Below are 17578 nucleotides of genomic sequence, written 5' to 3'. Positions count from 1 at the left end.
AATCATTACATCATAGTTGTGTGAAGAAATCTGTATCTTCAGTGTTGGCTAGCAGCTTCTTTGTTGAAACACGGGATTGATATGAAGGATTCACTTGCACTAGCAAAACTGTACTTGAACTTCGATTGCAAGAAAGAGGAAGGCACTGATGTTTACTCAGAACTGTGGAAGCATGTGAAGGAATTTTAATTGTGTACAAAATGGACTTTTGTGTTGAGAAATGCAATATAAATGGTGCTTCAGACTCCAACATGCCTGAGGTGAATGATTTGGCAGAGGTGGAGAAGCAGAAGGATTTTCTGGGCAAATGTGTTTCAAAACTTGTGAAATCTGTCACAAATGAAATCTCCCACAACAGTGGTTTCACAAGACCAGACTTGTACTCATGAAATTTGTTTATCTCCAAATACACCCGTTAGTTTTCCTGTGGAAGCAGATGCTATCTCCATGGAATCTGGCTCAGAAGACGACAGAATGAATACTACAACGTTAATAACAGCAGAAGATTCATCCTTTGAGCACTGGAGTAATGATGTCAACCCTGTTACTGGTTCTTTGGAAAGACAGAGTCCTATTAGAAGTACAGATATTAGACAATCTGATGGCAATTGAAGATCCTCAAATTTTAGTGAATGAAGTGGTTGCTATTGACAATGCTACGAATATGTCTATCCATTCTGCGCAGCTTAACAGTGTTGAGGCAGATGCCGGAACTTCTGCTAGTACTGCTGTTCCTGAGTTCAGACAGTGGTACAGTGTAACGAGTCCTGTATGTGATGAGTCAACTGCTCTGGAGTCTCCTGAGACTACCTTGCCATATATGCAACCATCGGATTCAAATTGGTGGCCATTGCCTCAGGTTAGTAGTTTTAGTACAAGAAGCCTTATGGTGCTTTGTTAGCGTTTATTGATAATCTATGCGTTGTTGGACAAAGCAGCAAACTCTGGTCAACTTCCTGTTGCTTTGTGAGCATGGCAACAAATTTGAAAGCCATTGTGTACATCACTTGGGAGGTCAAGTTTTTAGATTCGATACTAGTTTCTAGCCAAACATTTTTAAGTACAATCCGGGCTATCCTTTTTTTCTTTCATTTCCACTTGTATTTCTATTGGATGATTATGGTAAGTTTGTGGTATAGTTTAACTAAATGTTTAACCTAATGGTCTTTTTTACTTGAGCAACTGTGGTATAGATTTTTTAGTTATTATTTAGTTATGTAAAAGCGACTACTATCAGGTTCTTCCACAAGTAGGAAAAAGGATGTATCTCTAACTTAAAATTGTTTAGAGGGATCCTCTTCTTCTAACTGCGACCACATTAGAAGCTCTGCATGAACATAGTTGTACACTTCCTTTAAACTATAATCTATGTTGTCAAGACTCAAGATCAACTACAAGATCCTACTTGGTGGGGTTGGGAGGGGGTCGCAAGACCGCAAAAACTTAGGATTGTAATAAGGATCATATGATCCTACCGAAAATATAAAAATATATTTTAATGCAAAAGTATGATAAATGATAGTATAATTAGATAGTAACATACAATAATATCACTAAAATTCAGTTAAGAATTTAAATGTTTATTTTTTAGGTTATTGCATTATTTATAAATGTTGTATAGTTATTATTAATATCTCAATCTATTAAATATTTTGTCCTAGCTATGATTTATGAATAAAATAACAGAAAGTGAATGTAACATGAAAACCAAAGAATATAATAGAAGACACAGTAGAGAAGATACCTAAAATGCCAAAAGAACCCAACTCACGAGTGCTTTGAAACTATTTTCATCATATGGTTCATACCTGCTCTTCCAGATGGCAATGTCTGCTATTCCATCTTTTCCGGAGAACAATTCAGGCAGTACAGTCATGCCTCTAGATGATATTTTTTGTCATAGTAGTGAGGATCATTGCTACATTCATGAGGCTGAAGTAATATTGGAAGCACCAAACGACCTTAACTCTTCCTTTGTTTCACCTGTGATATTGCAACCATTCACTAGTGTGCTCATGAATGAAAATACAGCACATGTACCTGACAGCATTACTACTCCTGGATTTATGAACAGTGATTATTTTCAAGCTCACTCTGTGACATCTGAGATGGCGATAATAGAAAACATGAATGAAGAAGCCTTCAGAGATCCACACCAATAGAAATGGAGAGAATAAAAAAGGACAAAGAAGGAGCCTTCAAGATACATGAGCAAAAGGTACGAGCAGCAATCCGTTTTTTTCTTTCCCCACCCTTTTCTTAATGTCATCTTTGGATTCTGATTCCTTCTACTTTCAGCTTACTTTTTTGTTTCTTTGCGAAACAGATATTACAGCTCCAATCTGACTATGAAAAGGAGGTTTAAAAGTTAAGAGTAAAGTACAGGATGTTGCTTCAGAATGTCGATACTGAAGTAGCTCTAAAAAGAAGGGAACTTAGACACAATGTAATTTAGTGTTAAGGAATAAGGTACTAGCTAAAGTTTGGAGCCATAATCTTGGTAGTTGTGTGAAAGAGCTATGTTCAGGGGATTATTAATTGACGAGTGTTATGTTTTGAGTGATGAGTTTCAATATATCTCACTCACTTTTAAATTGGATTGATGAAGTTTCAATAGAGTTGTAGTTGCCCGTGAATCAACTGGATTGACTTTTCTTTTTCATGAAAAATATTGGATTGATGAAGTTTCTCAACAAGTGGAACATGTATTATTTGCTTATGTAATTTCTTCTGAAGAATAAAATCCAGTTTTTCATGTTTTTTTTTTAAAAAAGAAAAAACTTATCAATTATTTTACTTTGAACATATTTTTTTCAACGCACTTATGTTTTATGAAAATTTAGCCGTTGATTTAAAAATAATTATCATTTAATTACAAGTTATAAGATTCATTTGGTGAGAAAAGGAAAAAGAAAAGAAAGAAGTTGTGGGTTCAAGGGAGGGTTCCAATTCCTCTTAGTAAACAAATTAACAATTACCATCGATAAATAAAAAATGGATGACTTTTAAGCATTTTAATGTGTTAAGTTTTTTATAGTATAACTGACCAATGAAATACAGGGACGTGGCTTCGTCAAATTTCATGTAAGACATATTATTCATCTGATGTTCACTTCCAAAAAAAAAAAAAGTGACACTGATGCTTAATTTGCAAATGCATTTTTTTTAAAAAAAGAAAAGAAATAATATATTTAAATTTTTTATGACTTTCTTTCTTCATTATTCGACCTCTCGTGTCATCTTGTGCATCCCATGACTTATACTTGCACTGCATGTAACTCCCATGGTATCACACGATTACTAACTACTCTAGTTTTTTTTTTTTTTAAAGGTAGTCGGATAATTCAAGATTGTAGTGATTCCACTAATGCAAGTCAATGTATCAGACATTTTAGCTTAGAATATGATATGTGGATAACTATTTACCATATCAAGGAATGCATATTTTAGTGATAGCTCTTTGGGAGAATAACATCTAACAAACTTTGAAATTAAATTGATTGTGTTTGAGCCTTTGAGGTTTATTAGTAGTCGAAAACTTGAATCTGGATTGATATGTGGATAACTTTATTTACCATATCAAGATATGCATATTTGAGTGATAGCTCTTTGGCAGAAAATTACATCTAACAAACATTGAAATTAAATTGATTGTGTTAGAGGTTTAGTGGTCCAAAACTAAAATCTGGGTATTAGAACAACTGATTTTGCCACCAGCTACTCTCTCTCTCTCTTTTCTTTTTTTTTTTATCAGCAAAGCAAAGATGAATTCATTAAATAAGAGGATACGGGACAAGAGGTACCCAACCCTTACATCAAATGAACCCAAAACAAACAATATGCACTTCTGTAACTCCAGCTATCAGCGAATGAAGAGAATCTATACACCATTATCAAAACATCAAGCCAACATTATCCAACTATCCCACCTTTATTATCAACCCATACCGCCCGAGACCCCATAATTAGAGAACCTATTTTCCAGAAAACATAATTTACATCGAAGCATGAATAATGGACAGGTGGGAGATATAAGAAAGAAAGAAAGTAATAAATGTGATGGCTAAAACAGGAGAGACATAGAAAAAGATGCAAGATGGATAAAAACTGAGGGTCAAAAAATGAGACTTAGTATATAATAGAACCAAAGCTCCGGCAAACTACTGAAATTCCATTAAAATATTAAATTACAAGGTCCTATTTGACATTAAAGGAACATTTGTTAAAGGATTGACAAACCAAATGATTATGGTTGCACTTGCATAGGTACAAAGAAAATATTTGTAAAAGTTATAGTAAAATCAACAGATTGGAAGAGGAGCTCCATTCCACTCCCCAAGGCACTCCAGAAGAGGATCAATAATTTTGCCCTGGCACATTGCTGTGAATAATTTGTCAAACTCTTCACCTGGTGACCTGACCTTCTCTCCAGTTAGCAACCCAGTCCCTAATTCCTCTCTCACAAACTTGTACAGTGGGTAAGATCTGCATTCTTGGATCTTGTTCGGAATTGCAGCTTTGCCACTCTCATAAGCAACCCTTGCACTTTCAACCTCTTTTGGCAAGAAATTCTTCAACTCCTCCTCAAAGTTTGCTATCTTTTGAAAGATGGATGTGTTCATATCCTTCTCATTCTCTGCATTTACCAAGGCATGATCTACAAGCACTTGCCTAAGTTTTTGCATCAATGGGTATGTAGCACTGCAGGGGTCATCAATGTAGGAAAATACGTACTCCCTATCAACCACTTTTAGCAGATCCTTTTCACAAAATCTTGAAGGATGGAGTTCTCCATTGACACCTGTGGTAAGAATCCTTTTGGAAACTTGGCTCACAGTGTTCTTGACCGAGTTTTTCAAATTCTCCTCCAAATGCCTCAAGTCAATCGCTTGGCAAAGTGCAATCAAGAATGTGGAAGACATGAGCTTAAGGATCTCGATAGCTTCATTTGTCTTTCTGGATGAAATTAAACCCAAAGAGTTCACATCCTGGTTATGCTGCTCAGCACTTTGGACATGGCTAGTTACTGGATTTGCAAGATATTGGAGTTCAGAGCAGTAAGAAGCCATGGCAATTTCAGCTCCCTTGAACCCATAGTCCAAGCTAGGATTTCTGCTAGCAGTGAGATTTGAAGGCAACCCATTGTTGTAAAAATCATTGACAAGCTCAGAGAATTGAGCAAACATGAGTTTGCCAATAGATGCAAGAGCCAGACGCGTGTTGTCCATAGAGACTCCAATTGGGGTTCCTTGGAAATTGCCACCATGTAATGCCTTGTTCCTTGAGACATCAATCAAAGGGTTGTCATTCACAGAGTTAATCTCTCTCTCAATTGACTTAGTCGAGAAACGAATCACTTCAATGAGAGGACCAAGCCATTGTGGTGAAGTTCTAAGGGCATATCGATCTTGTTTTGGCTTTTGCAATGGATCAATCTCATGCAACTTCTTAGCAGCTTTCATGTAGGAACTTCCATCCAAAATATGCTCCATAATTGCAGCAGCCTCAATTTGACCAGGATGGTGCTTTAACTTGTGTGTCAAATGGTCAGTAAATTCAGGTTTCCCTTGCATCACTTCCGCAAAAATAGCTGATAGAACTTCAGACAACACAGCTAGTATATTAGCCTCAAAGAGAACCATAGAAGCTAATCCAGAACCAACAGCAGTGCCATTAACAAGGGCAAGGCCTTCCTTGGGTTGCAATTCAAAGAACTCAGAATTGATGCTAGCCAATTCAAAAGCTTCCTTAGCGTTAAGTACTTCTCCATTAGGTCCAACAGCTTTGGAGTTGGGTCTGCCAGTTAGCAAACCAGCAATGTAAGAAAGTGGAACAAGATCTCCAGAAGCTGTGATTGTACCACGAAGTGGCAAACATGGGGTAACATTGTTGTTGAGGAGCTTGGTGATGGCTTCTAGGATTTCAAATCTAATGCCTGAGTACCCTTGAAGAAGAGTGTTGATCCTCACTAACATGGCTGCTCTGGTTGCAGTGTGTGGCAGGGTGTGGCTTGATTCGGTTCCATTTCCAAATATTCCTGCGTTTAAAAACCTGAAAAGGATGAATAAAAATCATGATTAGGAACTTTTGTTTAAATTTAATGGTAAATTATATCTATCTTGATGAAAGCATGTTGCATATGTTTGCAATAATAATAATAATAATAATAATTATTATTATTATTATTATTATTATAAGAAACATTCATACTGCATGAACTAACTGAAATACATATAATTTAGTTAATTGAGAATTCAGAACTAGAATAGTGATAATGAAAGAACTTATTTTTAAATCTTTTTTTTTTCTTAAAAAAAGTATAAAGGTTTTTTTTTCTTTATCACCTAATAATAATAATGTAAAAATAGCAACAAAAAGTTATATCTTTTTAGCTTTCCCGAATTAAATCAATATTGTGTGATAACCACTTTCCAAACTCGGTTTAGTTAGATAAGGAATTTCGTAAGAGCCGTCCAACTTAAAATAAAATAAAACAAAATTAGAAAATGACATATATAGGAAGAACTTAAGTCAAACATGGTGAGTAGTAGGTGGGATGATATGCGGATGCAGTCACACCAACCCTTCCTCTAGTTTAAATTACTATTTTTTTGTCACAATTGTCCAACCCCTAAGATGCTAATAAAATATGTAATGTTTGTTTCTCCGTTTGAAACCTTTCAAACGTCCCTTTAGTGACTGTCTTGACATCAAACTCACATTTTCCGTAAAATATGGTTATTTTCTGGGAGTGTTAACTCAGTCCCCTCGACCGTTTCATATATTTAATTATTTTTTTATAAATTAATAATGTAAAAAATGATGTTATTATAATAATCATAAAAAACACATTTTTTTTTATAAAATGTTTATTGATATAATACTCGTTATTTATTGGCCATGTATAAAGAAAATAAAAAAAATCATGAGTTAATTTAGTGTTTCATTATTATTCCAAGAAGTACGTTTGAATTTATTTAATAATTTATTATTATTATGTTATTTTAAATACAAAATAAGACAATTCAACGATAAACTAAAATTCTATTATTGGCAAATATTGTGTTTTTATCGTTTATCGAGGTATCTTTAGCCAATGATTAGAAATAAAATCAATTACATTTGAAATATAATAATTATCAAAATAAAATTTATTAATCTTTCCTAATTTTCATACACACAACAAAAATAAATTAATGACGAAATTTAGCGATTAAAAATATTTTTTTTTCTCACAAAAATCGAAGTGACAAAAATTTTAGTAACAATTTTTTTTAAGGAAAAAAGAATACATATAAGGTCCGTCATCACTAATATATATATTCCCTTATAAAAAAAAACATTACAAATATATATATCTTTTTTGTTCTTGAAATGGCTCGACTAAAGAATTTATTCAAGTTAACAATTGAGTCAGTCGAAAAGCATGATTAGGTGGTACTAGTAGTAATTTATGATGTGGTTAAATTTAGGTAACCCGTACCGTACCCAGCAAGATATGGAAAAGAACGAAAGCCGTACGTGTACGTAGCAAATACTACTACATACAATACGAATACGAATACGCAGTGTAGTAGAGTAGAGTAGAGTTAGTTAGTTACCTGATGAGTTCTTTCTGCAGAGCACCACCTTGTTTGGTTCGGCGGTGTGACGTGGCACCGAAGCCGGTGGTGACGCCGTAACTGTCAGTTCCGTTGTTCATGCTGTTCATCACCCACTCACTGCTCGCCTTCACTCCTTCTCGGGCAGACTCCGAGAGCTCCACCGTCACGCCGTGGTCGTGTCCAGCCACGGCGGCCACCTGGGCGATGGTGAGCGTCTCGCCGCCGAGCCGGACCACCGGCTTCCGGTACTCGGACACCATGCGCTTCACCTCGTCCAGGTGGCTCCCCTTCATCGCCTCCGCCGCCGCTCCCCAGTTTAACGGATCACTTCCCTTAGTACTGGACAAGCAAAACGAACCATTTTGGTGGCCATTAGTTGCTTCCATCTGAACTCAAGAGAATGCAAGGAATAATTAAAAAACAGAGCTAAGTTTTGTAGAGACAGAGAGAGAGATAGTTAATTAGTTTTGTGGATTTCCTGAGGAGAAAGAAGGTTTGGTTTGGGCATTTATATAGAGATAACTTTGTGTGTTGTTGTTGTCCTCATGCAGTGGTGTTTGGTAGGTAGCTAAGGGGAAAATGGGGTTTGTTGAAAATTAACTTGGACCGTTGGATTGGCACTCGGAATTGGGCGGCTTAGGTTTTGCCACGTGGAATACGGCATTGGGGTGGCGCCCAACGGAGTGGACCAAACAAAATGAGAAGGAGGTGGTTGGTGAGGACTGAGGAGTGCGAGGAAAGTCTTGCTCAAGCCTGCATGTGTCCTTCACTTCACATAGTCATCGTTTACTTCAAAATGGTCTTGTCTGTCACTAATCAATTTTAAATTTTAAATAGATCCTTATATCACTCACTAGAAGATTTTATCCCCAGCCATTTTCTATCTCATTACTAATCGAATCTTTAATTTCCCTCGTAATCAGCACACCAAATCAAATTATATCTGATGATACTATGATTCTTATTCTTCTTTCTTTCCACAGAAATCCTCTTTTACATACTGCATTATTAAGTTGGATAATATATCAGTCCATGATACATTCATATTTTTTTACACCATTGTATATTAAATAGAGTTTAATGTTTATCGACTTATATAAAATAATTTTATATTATTATTTAGTTATAAATTATCATCTGAATTATATATTTTTAGATAATTATTTTAAAAGTTAATAAATTTATTATATATCATAAATTGTTATTGAATTACTGTTTTAAAATTTTTCACTAAGAATATATTATCCTTTTCTATATTAAATATTAATAAAATTTGAATCTGAATTTATCACGTTATAAGATATATATTAGTCTATTTTATTAGACAGACTTAACGCTATTGATGAAATAGTATAATTAATTTTTTTAGGAAAAAGTAGTATAATTTATTCTATTTCATCTTAAATAGTATTTGGTCAAATATTTTATAAGTAGTATAGTACGAGCTTTTTGTTTTGGTGATAAGTGCATGTAGACTTGTTTATATTATTTTATTTTCTTTTGAAAATGACTTTATATATATATATATATATATATATATATATATATATATATATATATATATATATATATATATATATATAATAACTTTGCTAGATTGGTTGATAGCAATTTTGTTTATCATGAAGAATCAAACTCACTCGCATATTAAGAATTTATCATAATTTATACTTTTAAAAAAAGTAACTTGTATCCAAAATTTAAGTATAATTTCGTTTATAAAAATTTAACACAACAAAAAACGTGCTTTCATTAAGTAAAACAAAAATTCATTTATGTTGAGTTATTTAGGAGGTGCAAACCCTATACATAATAGAAATGTGACTTTGTTGGTCAAAATATATAATAAAATTGCATTTCTATATATTGTATATTTTGTTTACACTCTTCTTACACTAAAAATATGATTTCATTTGTATTTTAATTAACAAAATCACATTTCTGTCAGAGGTATTTTTGGAAACCACAAAAACTAAACAAAGAATGAGATGCTGGGAAGAGCAGAAAGCAAGGTGGGACTAGTAAAATACAAATTTTGTTTACTTTCGTTTGTGAATGATCTTTTTGTCATATCTGATTTTTTATTTATTTATAAAATTTAATAACAAATAATTTTCTATTAACAAGTTTAAAACTTAAGTTTTAATTGTTTTTACCTTTAGACAGACTTTAGAAAAATACATAAATTATATAAAGAGTAACAATTTTTTCAGTTCAAGTAATTTTACATTTTATGTTGTTGTTTATTTAAATATATAAAATTCATTTTTATGATAACACCATCCTTTAAAATACATTCGCAAAAAAATCCTTTAAATAATAATACCTTTATGTAAAAATTATATAGCGCCTGTCATGTTTGAAAATAACCAACATATATCCAAGTTTAGGAGTACTTAGGATTAATCCTATAAAAAGATAATTAATCTTATTAATTATGGGTGACGAATCATGGACGAATCCTATTAATATTTATCGATAAAAAAATAAGTTAATTAGTTGCCATGATTAACAAGAATGCAAGGAATGATTAAAAAGAGAATTAAGTTTTGTAGAGAGATAGAGAGAGGAAATCTGTGAGAGAGTTAATTAGTTTGTGGATTTCCTGAGGAAAAACAAGTTTGGTTGGGTATTTATATTGATTTGACTATGTGAGGTTTGTGTGTGTTGTCATGCAATGGTGTTTGGTGAAAACTAACTATGGACGTCCGATTGTAGTTCTCGTTGGGTAGCTAGGATTCTTAAAAGTTAACTTTTAGATAGATTATTTAAGTATCTTAAAATTTAACCTTTTAAATTAGTTCTTTAAGTAACCAACCTAAAAAATAATTGTGTAAATCTGATTAGAAACATTTCCAACTTGTACTCATCAATTTCTATCTTTTTACTAATTACCTAAATTAGTTCAACATTCCCAGTAAAAAATGTACCAAGAATACTGATTGGTAAAATTTTAAATTTATCTTGTCTTTATTCCGTTAAAAAATACAACTGTGTGATTTATAAAACCAGTCACGTATTGCATCGTGTAATTCGTGCAAGGAATGTTTCGTAACAAATAGCATTCCTCCAAAAATGGTCCGGTCAATAATGAATTTTAAATGTATTATGGTCCTCACATCACTCACTTAGCTTTCATCCCCAGCCCAAAGCCACCTACCTAGTTGGCATGTACACAAATCAAATTAAATAAGATATATGTAGTATATTCATACATTCATCTGAGATATTATCAACACTTCTTTAAATAAATATTCAAGTCTTGTTTCACCAATATCTTTGTGAGAAAGTAATAATTCATTTTGCTGAACCCAAGAGCATATTCAATGCTCTTTGTATTGTTAAGAATCCAATTCATTTTATTTTTCAATCAAATTTTTTATTAACAAGTTATTTAACTCATAAATATTTTTTTCTTTAATATCTAATATTCATCATTTTTCTATATTTAATACAAATGTTAAACAACATAAAAAATGATTGTTTATATGAGAAATTTTCTCCAATTTTAAACAATATAAAATTAAATGTGACACATTAAAATAATATTTTATTAATAAATAACCCATGTAATATAGTTAAGCAACTTTCATGTTCTAAGTTTGTTGGTAAAATATATAGTTTATTCCATCTTCTACTTAGTTTTTGGTCACATGCATAAAGATAATGAGATAGTATAAGCTTTTTGTTTTGGTGATACTGATATATATGCATAGACTATATTGTTTATAGGATACAATGCTTTTTAAAGATGTATCTTGCTTATAGGATAACTTTGCTCTATATTTCTCAAAAAAGACAATATCCACCGGTCTAATTAAGCAAGTGGGATGAGATTGAATTTAAAGCGAAGGAATTTTTTCATTAAATTAATGATACCAAGGCAGGCACAAGAAACCAGATAGCAATACACGTACAAAACAGGTTATGAAATCTCTACCAAAAAAAAAAACGCAACGTGTTTTGAAATATACATGAGATCGTGACTTTAAGGAATCACAGTGGAGGTGCCCTTCGAAATCACAGTGGAGTTGTGCTTTTTTCCTATATATGCTGCAGATATTGGGAGATGCTCAGTTTTGGCTGTGGAATTGTGGGCCATTTTATATGGCATTCGTGTAGCATGAAGTAGTCGTGGCTTTACGGAATTTAATTCGGATTCACAGATTTCGATTAATCTGTTGAATAATATGGATCTCTGCCTTAAGCTTCTCACCCTTGCTTCCAAATTGCATTAGGGAGTTTGGCCTCAATGGTGGTGTTTTCATCTGGTCACATACCTCTGGTTAATCATGGTTTGATCTTGAATGGTTAATTATGAGTTTTTCCCTAGATTTTTTATGTAACCCTATTTTTTAACGCATGTAAGCTCTATCTTTCCTCGCGATTTTTAGTGCTACCTTGTTTGGGTGTTTTCCCTCCAATTCACACAAAAAAATATACATGAGATCCAATTTATCCGATTCCTATCGGTTCTGAGATGTTCCAATTCTAAAATATTTTCCTGCATACTAGTGCTTCTTTTTCAAGTGAACATTCCAACTTCCAAGTCATCCCTTAACCGATCGAGAATTATGGCGGAATATGCTTGAGCTTTTATCCGCTAAAAAATTAGGGTTCTACTTAAGGGTATAAAGTCAACCCATAGATTAGCTTAATGTCGAAAGGATACAAAATTGATCCATAGGTTAGCCTAATACAAGGTCGACCCGTACACAACTTGGTCTATGGTTAACTTAAGGTCGGCCGAAGTGTTAAATATTCAACTTTGAGTCTAAAACCTACCTATGCATGGTTGGCCTAATTAAGAGCTTGTAACGATCTAAACAACTATAATAATAATATCCTCACGTAAAATTTATGTGGTCTGTCATGTTTGAAAATAACCAATACATTATATCCTAGTTTAGAAGAGTACTTAGAATTAATCCTCTTAATTATGGGCCACGAATCATGAACAAATGAGAAAATATATAGAAGTCCAAGAAGCATAAAGCTTGTTTTGTAAAAAGAAGTGTGAACTTAAAAATAAAGGGTGGGAACATTATTGAGGTAAAATTATAAGAGACAAGAAGTATGGATCACATGGTGAAGCACTATATATGACCCTTGCATCTTACCATGAGATTGTGTTCTGACGTGTGGCATGGGAATTCAAGTCAACGACATAGTGAACTCTAATGATCTGTCTTTTTATTAGTGGCGGTCTGCACAAACTTTGTTTTTTTTTTTTTTTTTTATATATATATATAGGGAATCCCTGTAGACACTAAAGATTAAAGATGACGGTTAAGTAAAGATTTCTCTAAAATAGCGACATTAAAAAAATTCAAATTTTTACTATTGCAAGTAAATTTCGCTTGACGACTATACCTACACTAACACGGACCATTTTAACACATTTGCATTGGAGTTTAAATGAAGGGATTGAAATTCTTCAATAATAGCCCAAATGAAATTGAACCATCCATCTATTATCTATATTTTTTTAGTCTCTGGATAATAATAATAATAATAATAATAATAATAATAATAATAATAATAATAATAAACACATGTATCTTATTTTTTTCCCTTTAATTTCCACGGTCTTTTACATAACCACCATTTTCTGCTGGCGTCAAACAAAGAGACTTCAATTCAAGATAAAGTATCTATCAGCCTTGGACTCAAAAAAAAAAGCCACCCCGTTTGAACGCTGACCACTAATCCAATGAGAGGATAGAAGAAGAAAAAGTCCAAATTTATATTAGGTGAGGAAAGAAACATGAACATGTGCATGGGATAGCTGCTGGTAGGGTTCAATGTTCTGTACTTAGCTTGCAACACAAATACACAAGGTTGTTTCCACCTACCCCCTGCAAATTGCAATTCTGATTAGTGATCCTACTACTACAGCCGTAATCTTCACTCAATGACTCGATGCATGCTGTGGAATATCCACGTACAATGTTATGACATAAAAAATTTAACAATATCATGATATTTTCTAGTATTCAATTTTAATTAGAGTTAATTAATTAAGATTTATTTAATTTTAATACATCTTTTTTTGTTATATTTTCTTTTATTTTTTTCCAATAATTAAAAAAACAACACTATAAAACATATCATGTCATGTCATATAATAGACAAAAAAAACTTAGAGATTGTCATTTGTAATATATATAGTCTCTTTTAACAAACATTGGATTATTAGTATAGACATATTTAGGCTGAATATTAATAGTAGGGTTTATTATATTAACATTTAATATTTTGATAATTATATTACATTTTTACATCAAAAAATTATTGGAAATTTATATTTCTTTATCTAATGTGTGCTGATATTTTAATAACAATTATATAGCTATTTATATTATTTAGTGAAGTGGTTAATTAAGTGGGTCTATTAAACTACATAATACATTTTAACGAGTGGATATTTTCATTGACTCACTTTGGCATAAATCTTAGTGGAGTCAATAAATGAAAAATCCTTGTTATAATATAACAAATGGCATACTTAATATCATTTTTTTTCCGTATTGAAGAGTACGTTCCGAAAATGTCATTGAAGAATAAACTAATAAAGAATCATCAACTCTTTTGTTTATGACTTTGATTGTTTCAAGTCTTCATCATTAATTAATGTGATTATTAGCTATGGATTCATATATTTATTTTGATTCTTAATAATCAAATATGTTGTCCATCCCAAAATTTCTAACATATTGTTTTAGGATATATACCTATAATTTTTTATTCTCCATAAAAATAAATAGCACTACTTCTGGCCTTTTTGTTAAGAATTAAATTTTAGTGTATTTTAGATTAAAAATTATTTCTTATAAAAAGAATCGAAATATTAAAATAAGTATTCAATCCAACAAATATCACTATGTAAAAAATTATTTACTATAGACAAAAAAAATGTTAAGTGTATTAAACTGTACTCTTTGTTTAACAAAAATTAAACTGTTTGTTAATAAGGATTCAATCGAAATATTGTACTCTTTGTTTAACAAAAATTAAACTGTATTATATTTAATTATATCATTATTAATCATGTTTAACTCTTAAATACTTTACATACTCATTATAAATAAAATTATTATAATAATAATAAAGTCATATAAATAAAAGAAATAAACTTTTAATCAATTCCATTATCTCCTTAATATATGATAACTTTTTTTTGAAATGATTAATACAATAAAACAAAAGTGAAGTATATCAATGCAGATAATTCTAAAAGTGTGTTAGAAAGTATATTGTTAGTATTTTTCTAAATTAATTTTACTAATTGCTATTGTAAGGATAATGTTCAAGGAATAAACAAATAGAAAAATGAAGTTAAATCTTTTTTAAGATATTTTTACAATTTTATATTTTTTTAAATGAAGAAAATATTATTTTTGCGATAGTAAATATATTTATGTTTATTTAGTACTTATTTTATAGTATATTAAGACGATTAACAAAAAATATAAAATAATAAAACCTAGGTTTAAATAAAAAAAAAATCATCAAAAGGTATGTTATTTAAATATCAACCTGTCCCCAAGCTTTGAGATTTGGATAGTTTCTACAAAATTCTATGTCTAAATCACGTTGTTGCTATTGTACAACAACAAAAAATCAAATATTTACTATTATAAATGCATTACCAAAAAACTTTTATTTGTTAATTGTTTAACTATCATCCTTAATTAGAGTACTCTTATTTGAAGAATAAAGGTGTTTAGTTTTTTTTTTTTTAAAATAATTACTTATTTTTATCAATTTTTCGTGGGAGATATTTTAAAGAATGAGTGATTAATGTAGTCCTAGATTACCAAACATGTTAACACACTTTTTTAAATTTTTAATTATTTACATATATCTTTTCAATTATAACTTTGAAGTTTTTATTATCATTTATGTTTTTAAAGTATATTTTGATTAGTTATGCATTTTGATAATCCTCATTTTTTCTCTTAAATATTTTTAATTTACTTTTAAGTTTTACTCAAATTTTAAAAAAAGATTCCAGTATTCTATGAATATTTAGATACTTATTGTAGTATGTGTTTGGTTCCACTTCCATGATCCATGTTGATCTATATCTTTAAGGCAAAATTTTCCATTTAATGCAAAAGTATGTATTTTAAACTTTAGAGTTTATTGGTTCTATTGTGACAGTTTATGGAATTTTTCTTACTATATGTGAAAACAATGTGTTGGTTTTGTCAGGAGATAAGCCAATCAATTTGCTTTTATAATAATGTCTAGATTTTATGTTAATCATCAAATTAAATTTTTGAGTATTTATCGTCTTATGTTGATTTTAATATTATAATTGGAATGATATAAGTTTCTTTTTGTAAAAAAAAAAAAAAGCTTTAGAGTTGATGCACATTGCATGTGTCTCACGCTCAACCAAAGAGAGAAAGTCTTTCTTAATTTAGTCTTGTTCCAATCCATTATCCACTAACCATTATTTTCCGTCCATAGCTTTCCATAAAGCTCAGCTTTTTAATTTCTTCATCGCAAGTTCTTAACTAACTTCCACAAAGACTTAAGTCACCAAATGAAGAAAGGAATATCATGTATTATAATTGTCCTTTTTAATATAATATTGGTCTAATAAAATTTAAATCAGAAATATTTATATGTCCTGTTTAAATCAGAAACATTTATAACATTGTGCTATTAGTTCTATTAATATAATTTTTTTCTACACACAAAGTTGAAATTCAAAATCTTCCCTCAAAGAATTCATATATTATACCACTTGAACTAGTTGGATGCTATCTATTTTTGTATGCTTGTAATGTTTTAAGAAAGAAACCCACTGCTGAAGAGCTGAACTTTGTTGACCCAAAAGCATGGACCAAGGTCATTTCCTATTATTAAAGGCAGAAACTATTTTGGAGGCATGTGGTCCCGTCCGAAAAATAAATATAAAACACAGAAATACAATGCTAAGTGTTTGGAAATTTTCAATAATGAGAAAAACAAAATATATAATTAGCAGGTTTTGTGAGTAATATCGTCGAAGGAAGAAACCGTCGACTGAGGGATAGTTCCATTCATTTCTCTCTACCCTTAGTCGAAAAAGGGCAAAAGTTTATGCATGAAAAACTCATAATACTTCTTTCCTGATGGAAATTTGACAATATATATTAAAAATTAAGAGGAGTAACTCTAAGTGATTAATAAAAAATAAAAATAGATATATTTATTATTTTGAAATGTAAGAAATATTATTTCATTTAATGATTAAGATTATACTGCATAGAGATTTAGATTTATTAAATTTAAATTTGTCATACTAACTATTACTTTAGGATTAAAAATTAATAAACAAAGAGTTTTATAAGAATTACAGTAGAAATATATTAATAATATTAAATGTTATATTTTTTTAATGATTTTTTTTCTTTTCAATTTTTCATTCTCCTTAAGATAACCGTAATCAAAACCCTTTTACGATAGTGTTAACATGCTATACACTTCCTTTAAAAAAAACATGCTATACACTTGAAGTTAATAATTATCCTTGTGGGTGTGAAATTTAATGGATTTTTTTGTTGTTTAAAATCACGAGAGACAATTTATTTGAATGAAAAACATGTAAGTGTAGTGGTGAGATCAGTTCACTATCTTTCTCAAGGAAGTTTATCCATATACTAAACTTAAATTCCATATCATACTAGAAATCAACCATGTATTACTTGAATTAATTACTCATTAATTGTTCCATATCATACATTTTTCTCTCTTCTGTCTCTTGCTCTCTTGGAGTCAGTAGCATGGAGTATCCATGAAACTTTTTTCATTTTATTCTGCTTCTATTATTTGGCTACTGTTTATTTTGCTATTGTCATTTTGCCGTTGTTTAGTTGTTGGTTGGTTACACTATTAGAAAATATGTTTTCTACATCGATTATTTATGACTTTTAACATTGGTTTTTGAACCGATATTGAAAGTATCGACGTTGATAATA

At 30.9% G+C, this 17578-nt stretch overlaps 2 protein-coding genes and 1 pseudogene across 2 annotated transcripts; 2 read left to right on the top strand and 1 right to left on the bottom strand.

Annotated features, from left to right (window-relative positions):
• Nucleotides 1–239: 239 nt before the first annotated feature.
• Nucleotides 240–1076, top strand: LOC121174122 (uncharacterized). The gene has a single exon (XM_041012629.1). The coding sequence runs from the start codon at nt 530–532 to the stop codon at nt 899–901; it is 372 nt and encodes a 123-aa protein (XP_040868563.1). The 5' UTR covers nt 240–529; the 3' UTR covers nt 902–1076.
• A 744-nt stretch (nt 1077–1820) lies between these two features.
• On the top strand, nt 1821–2538 carry LOC106797427 (uncharacterized; annotated as a pseudogene).
• A 1571-nt stretch (nt 2539–4109) lies between these two features.
• Nucleotides 4110–8084, bottom strand: PAL1.1 (phenylalanine ammonia-lyase 1.1). Its single transcript, NM_001357056.1, has 2 exons — nt 7602–8084; nt 4110–6051 (listed from the first exon to the last, which is right to left on the bottom strand). The coding sequence occupies exons 1-2, from the start codon at nt 7988–7990 to the stop codon at nt 4302–4304; spliced, it is 2139 nt and encodes a 712-aa protein (NP_001343985.1). The 5' UTR covers nt 7991–8084; the 3' UTR covers nt 4110–4301.
• Between the last annotated feature and the right edge of the window lie 9494 nt (nt 8085–17578).

The sequence above is a fragment of the Glycine max genome, chromosome 19 (assembly GCF_000004515.6).
Source record: "Glycine max cultivar Williams 82 chromosome 19, Glycine_max_v4.0, whole genome shotgun sequence".
Lineage (NCBI taxonomy): Eukaryota > Viridiplantae > Streptophyta > Magnoliopsida > Fabales > Fabaceae > Glycine > Glycine max.
The sequence above is the reverse complement of the archived record's forward strand: the minus strand, read 5'-3'. Positions and strand labels throughout refer to the sequence as shown.

Coding starts and splice junctions, on each gene's coding strand:
- PAL1.1 (NM_001357056.1), bottom strand. CDS start 7,990: ATGGAAGCAACTAATGGCCACCAAAATGGTTCGTTTTGCTTGTCCAGT. Junction 6,052..7,601: donor CTGCAGAAAGAACTCATCAG/GTAACTAACTAA, acceptor CATCCTTTTCAG/GTTTTTAAACGCAGGAATAT.
- LOC121174122 (XM_041012629.1), top strand. CDS start 530: ATGATGTCAACCCTGTTACTGGTTCTTTGGAAAGACAGAGTCCTATTA.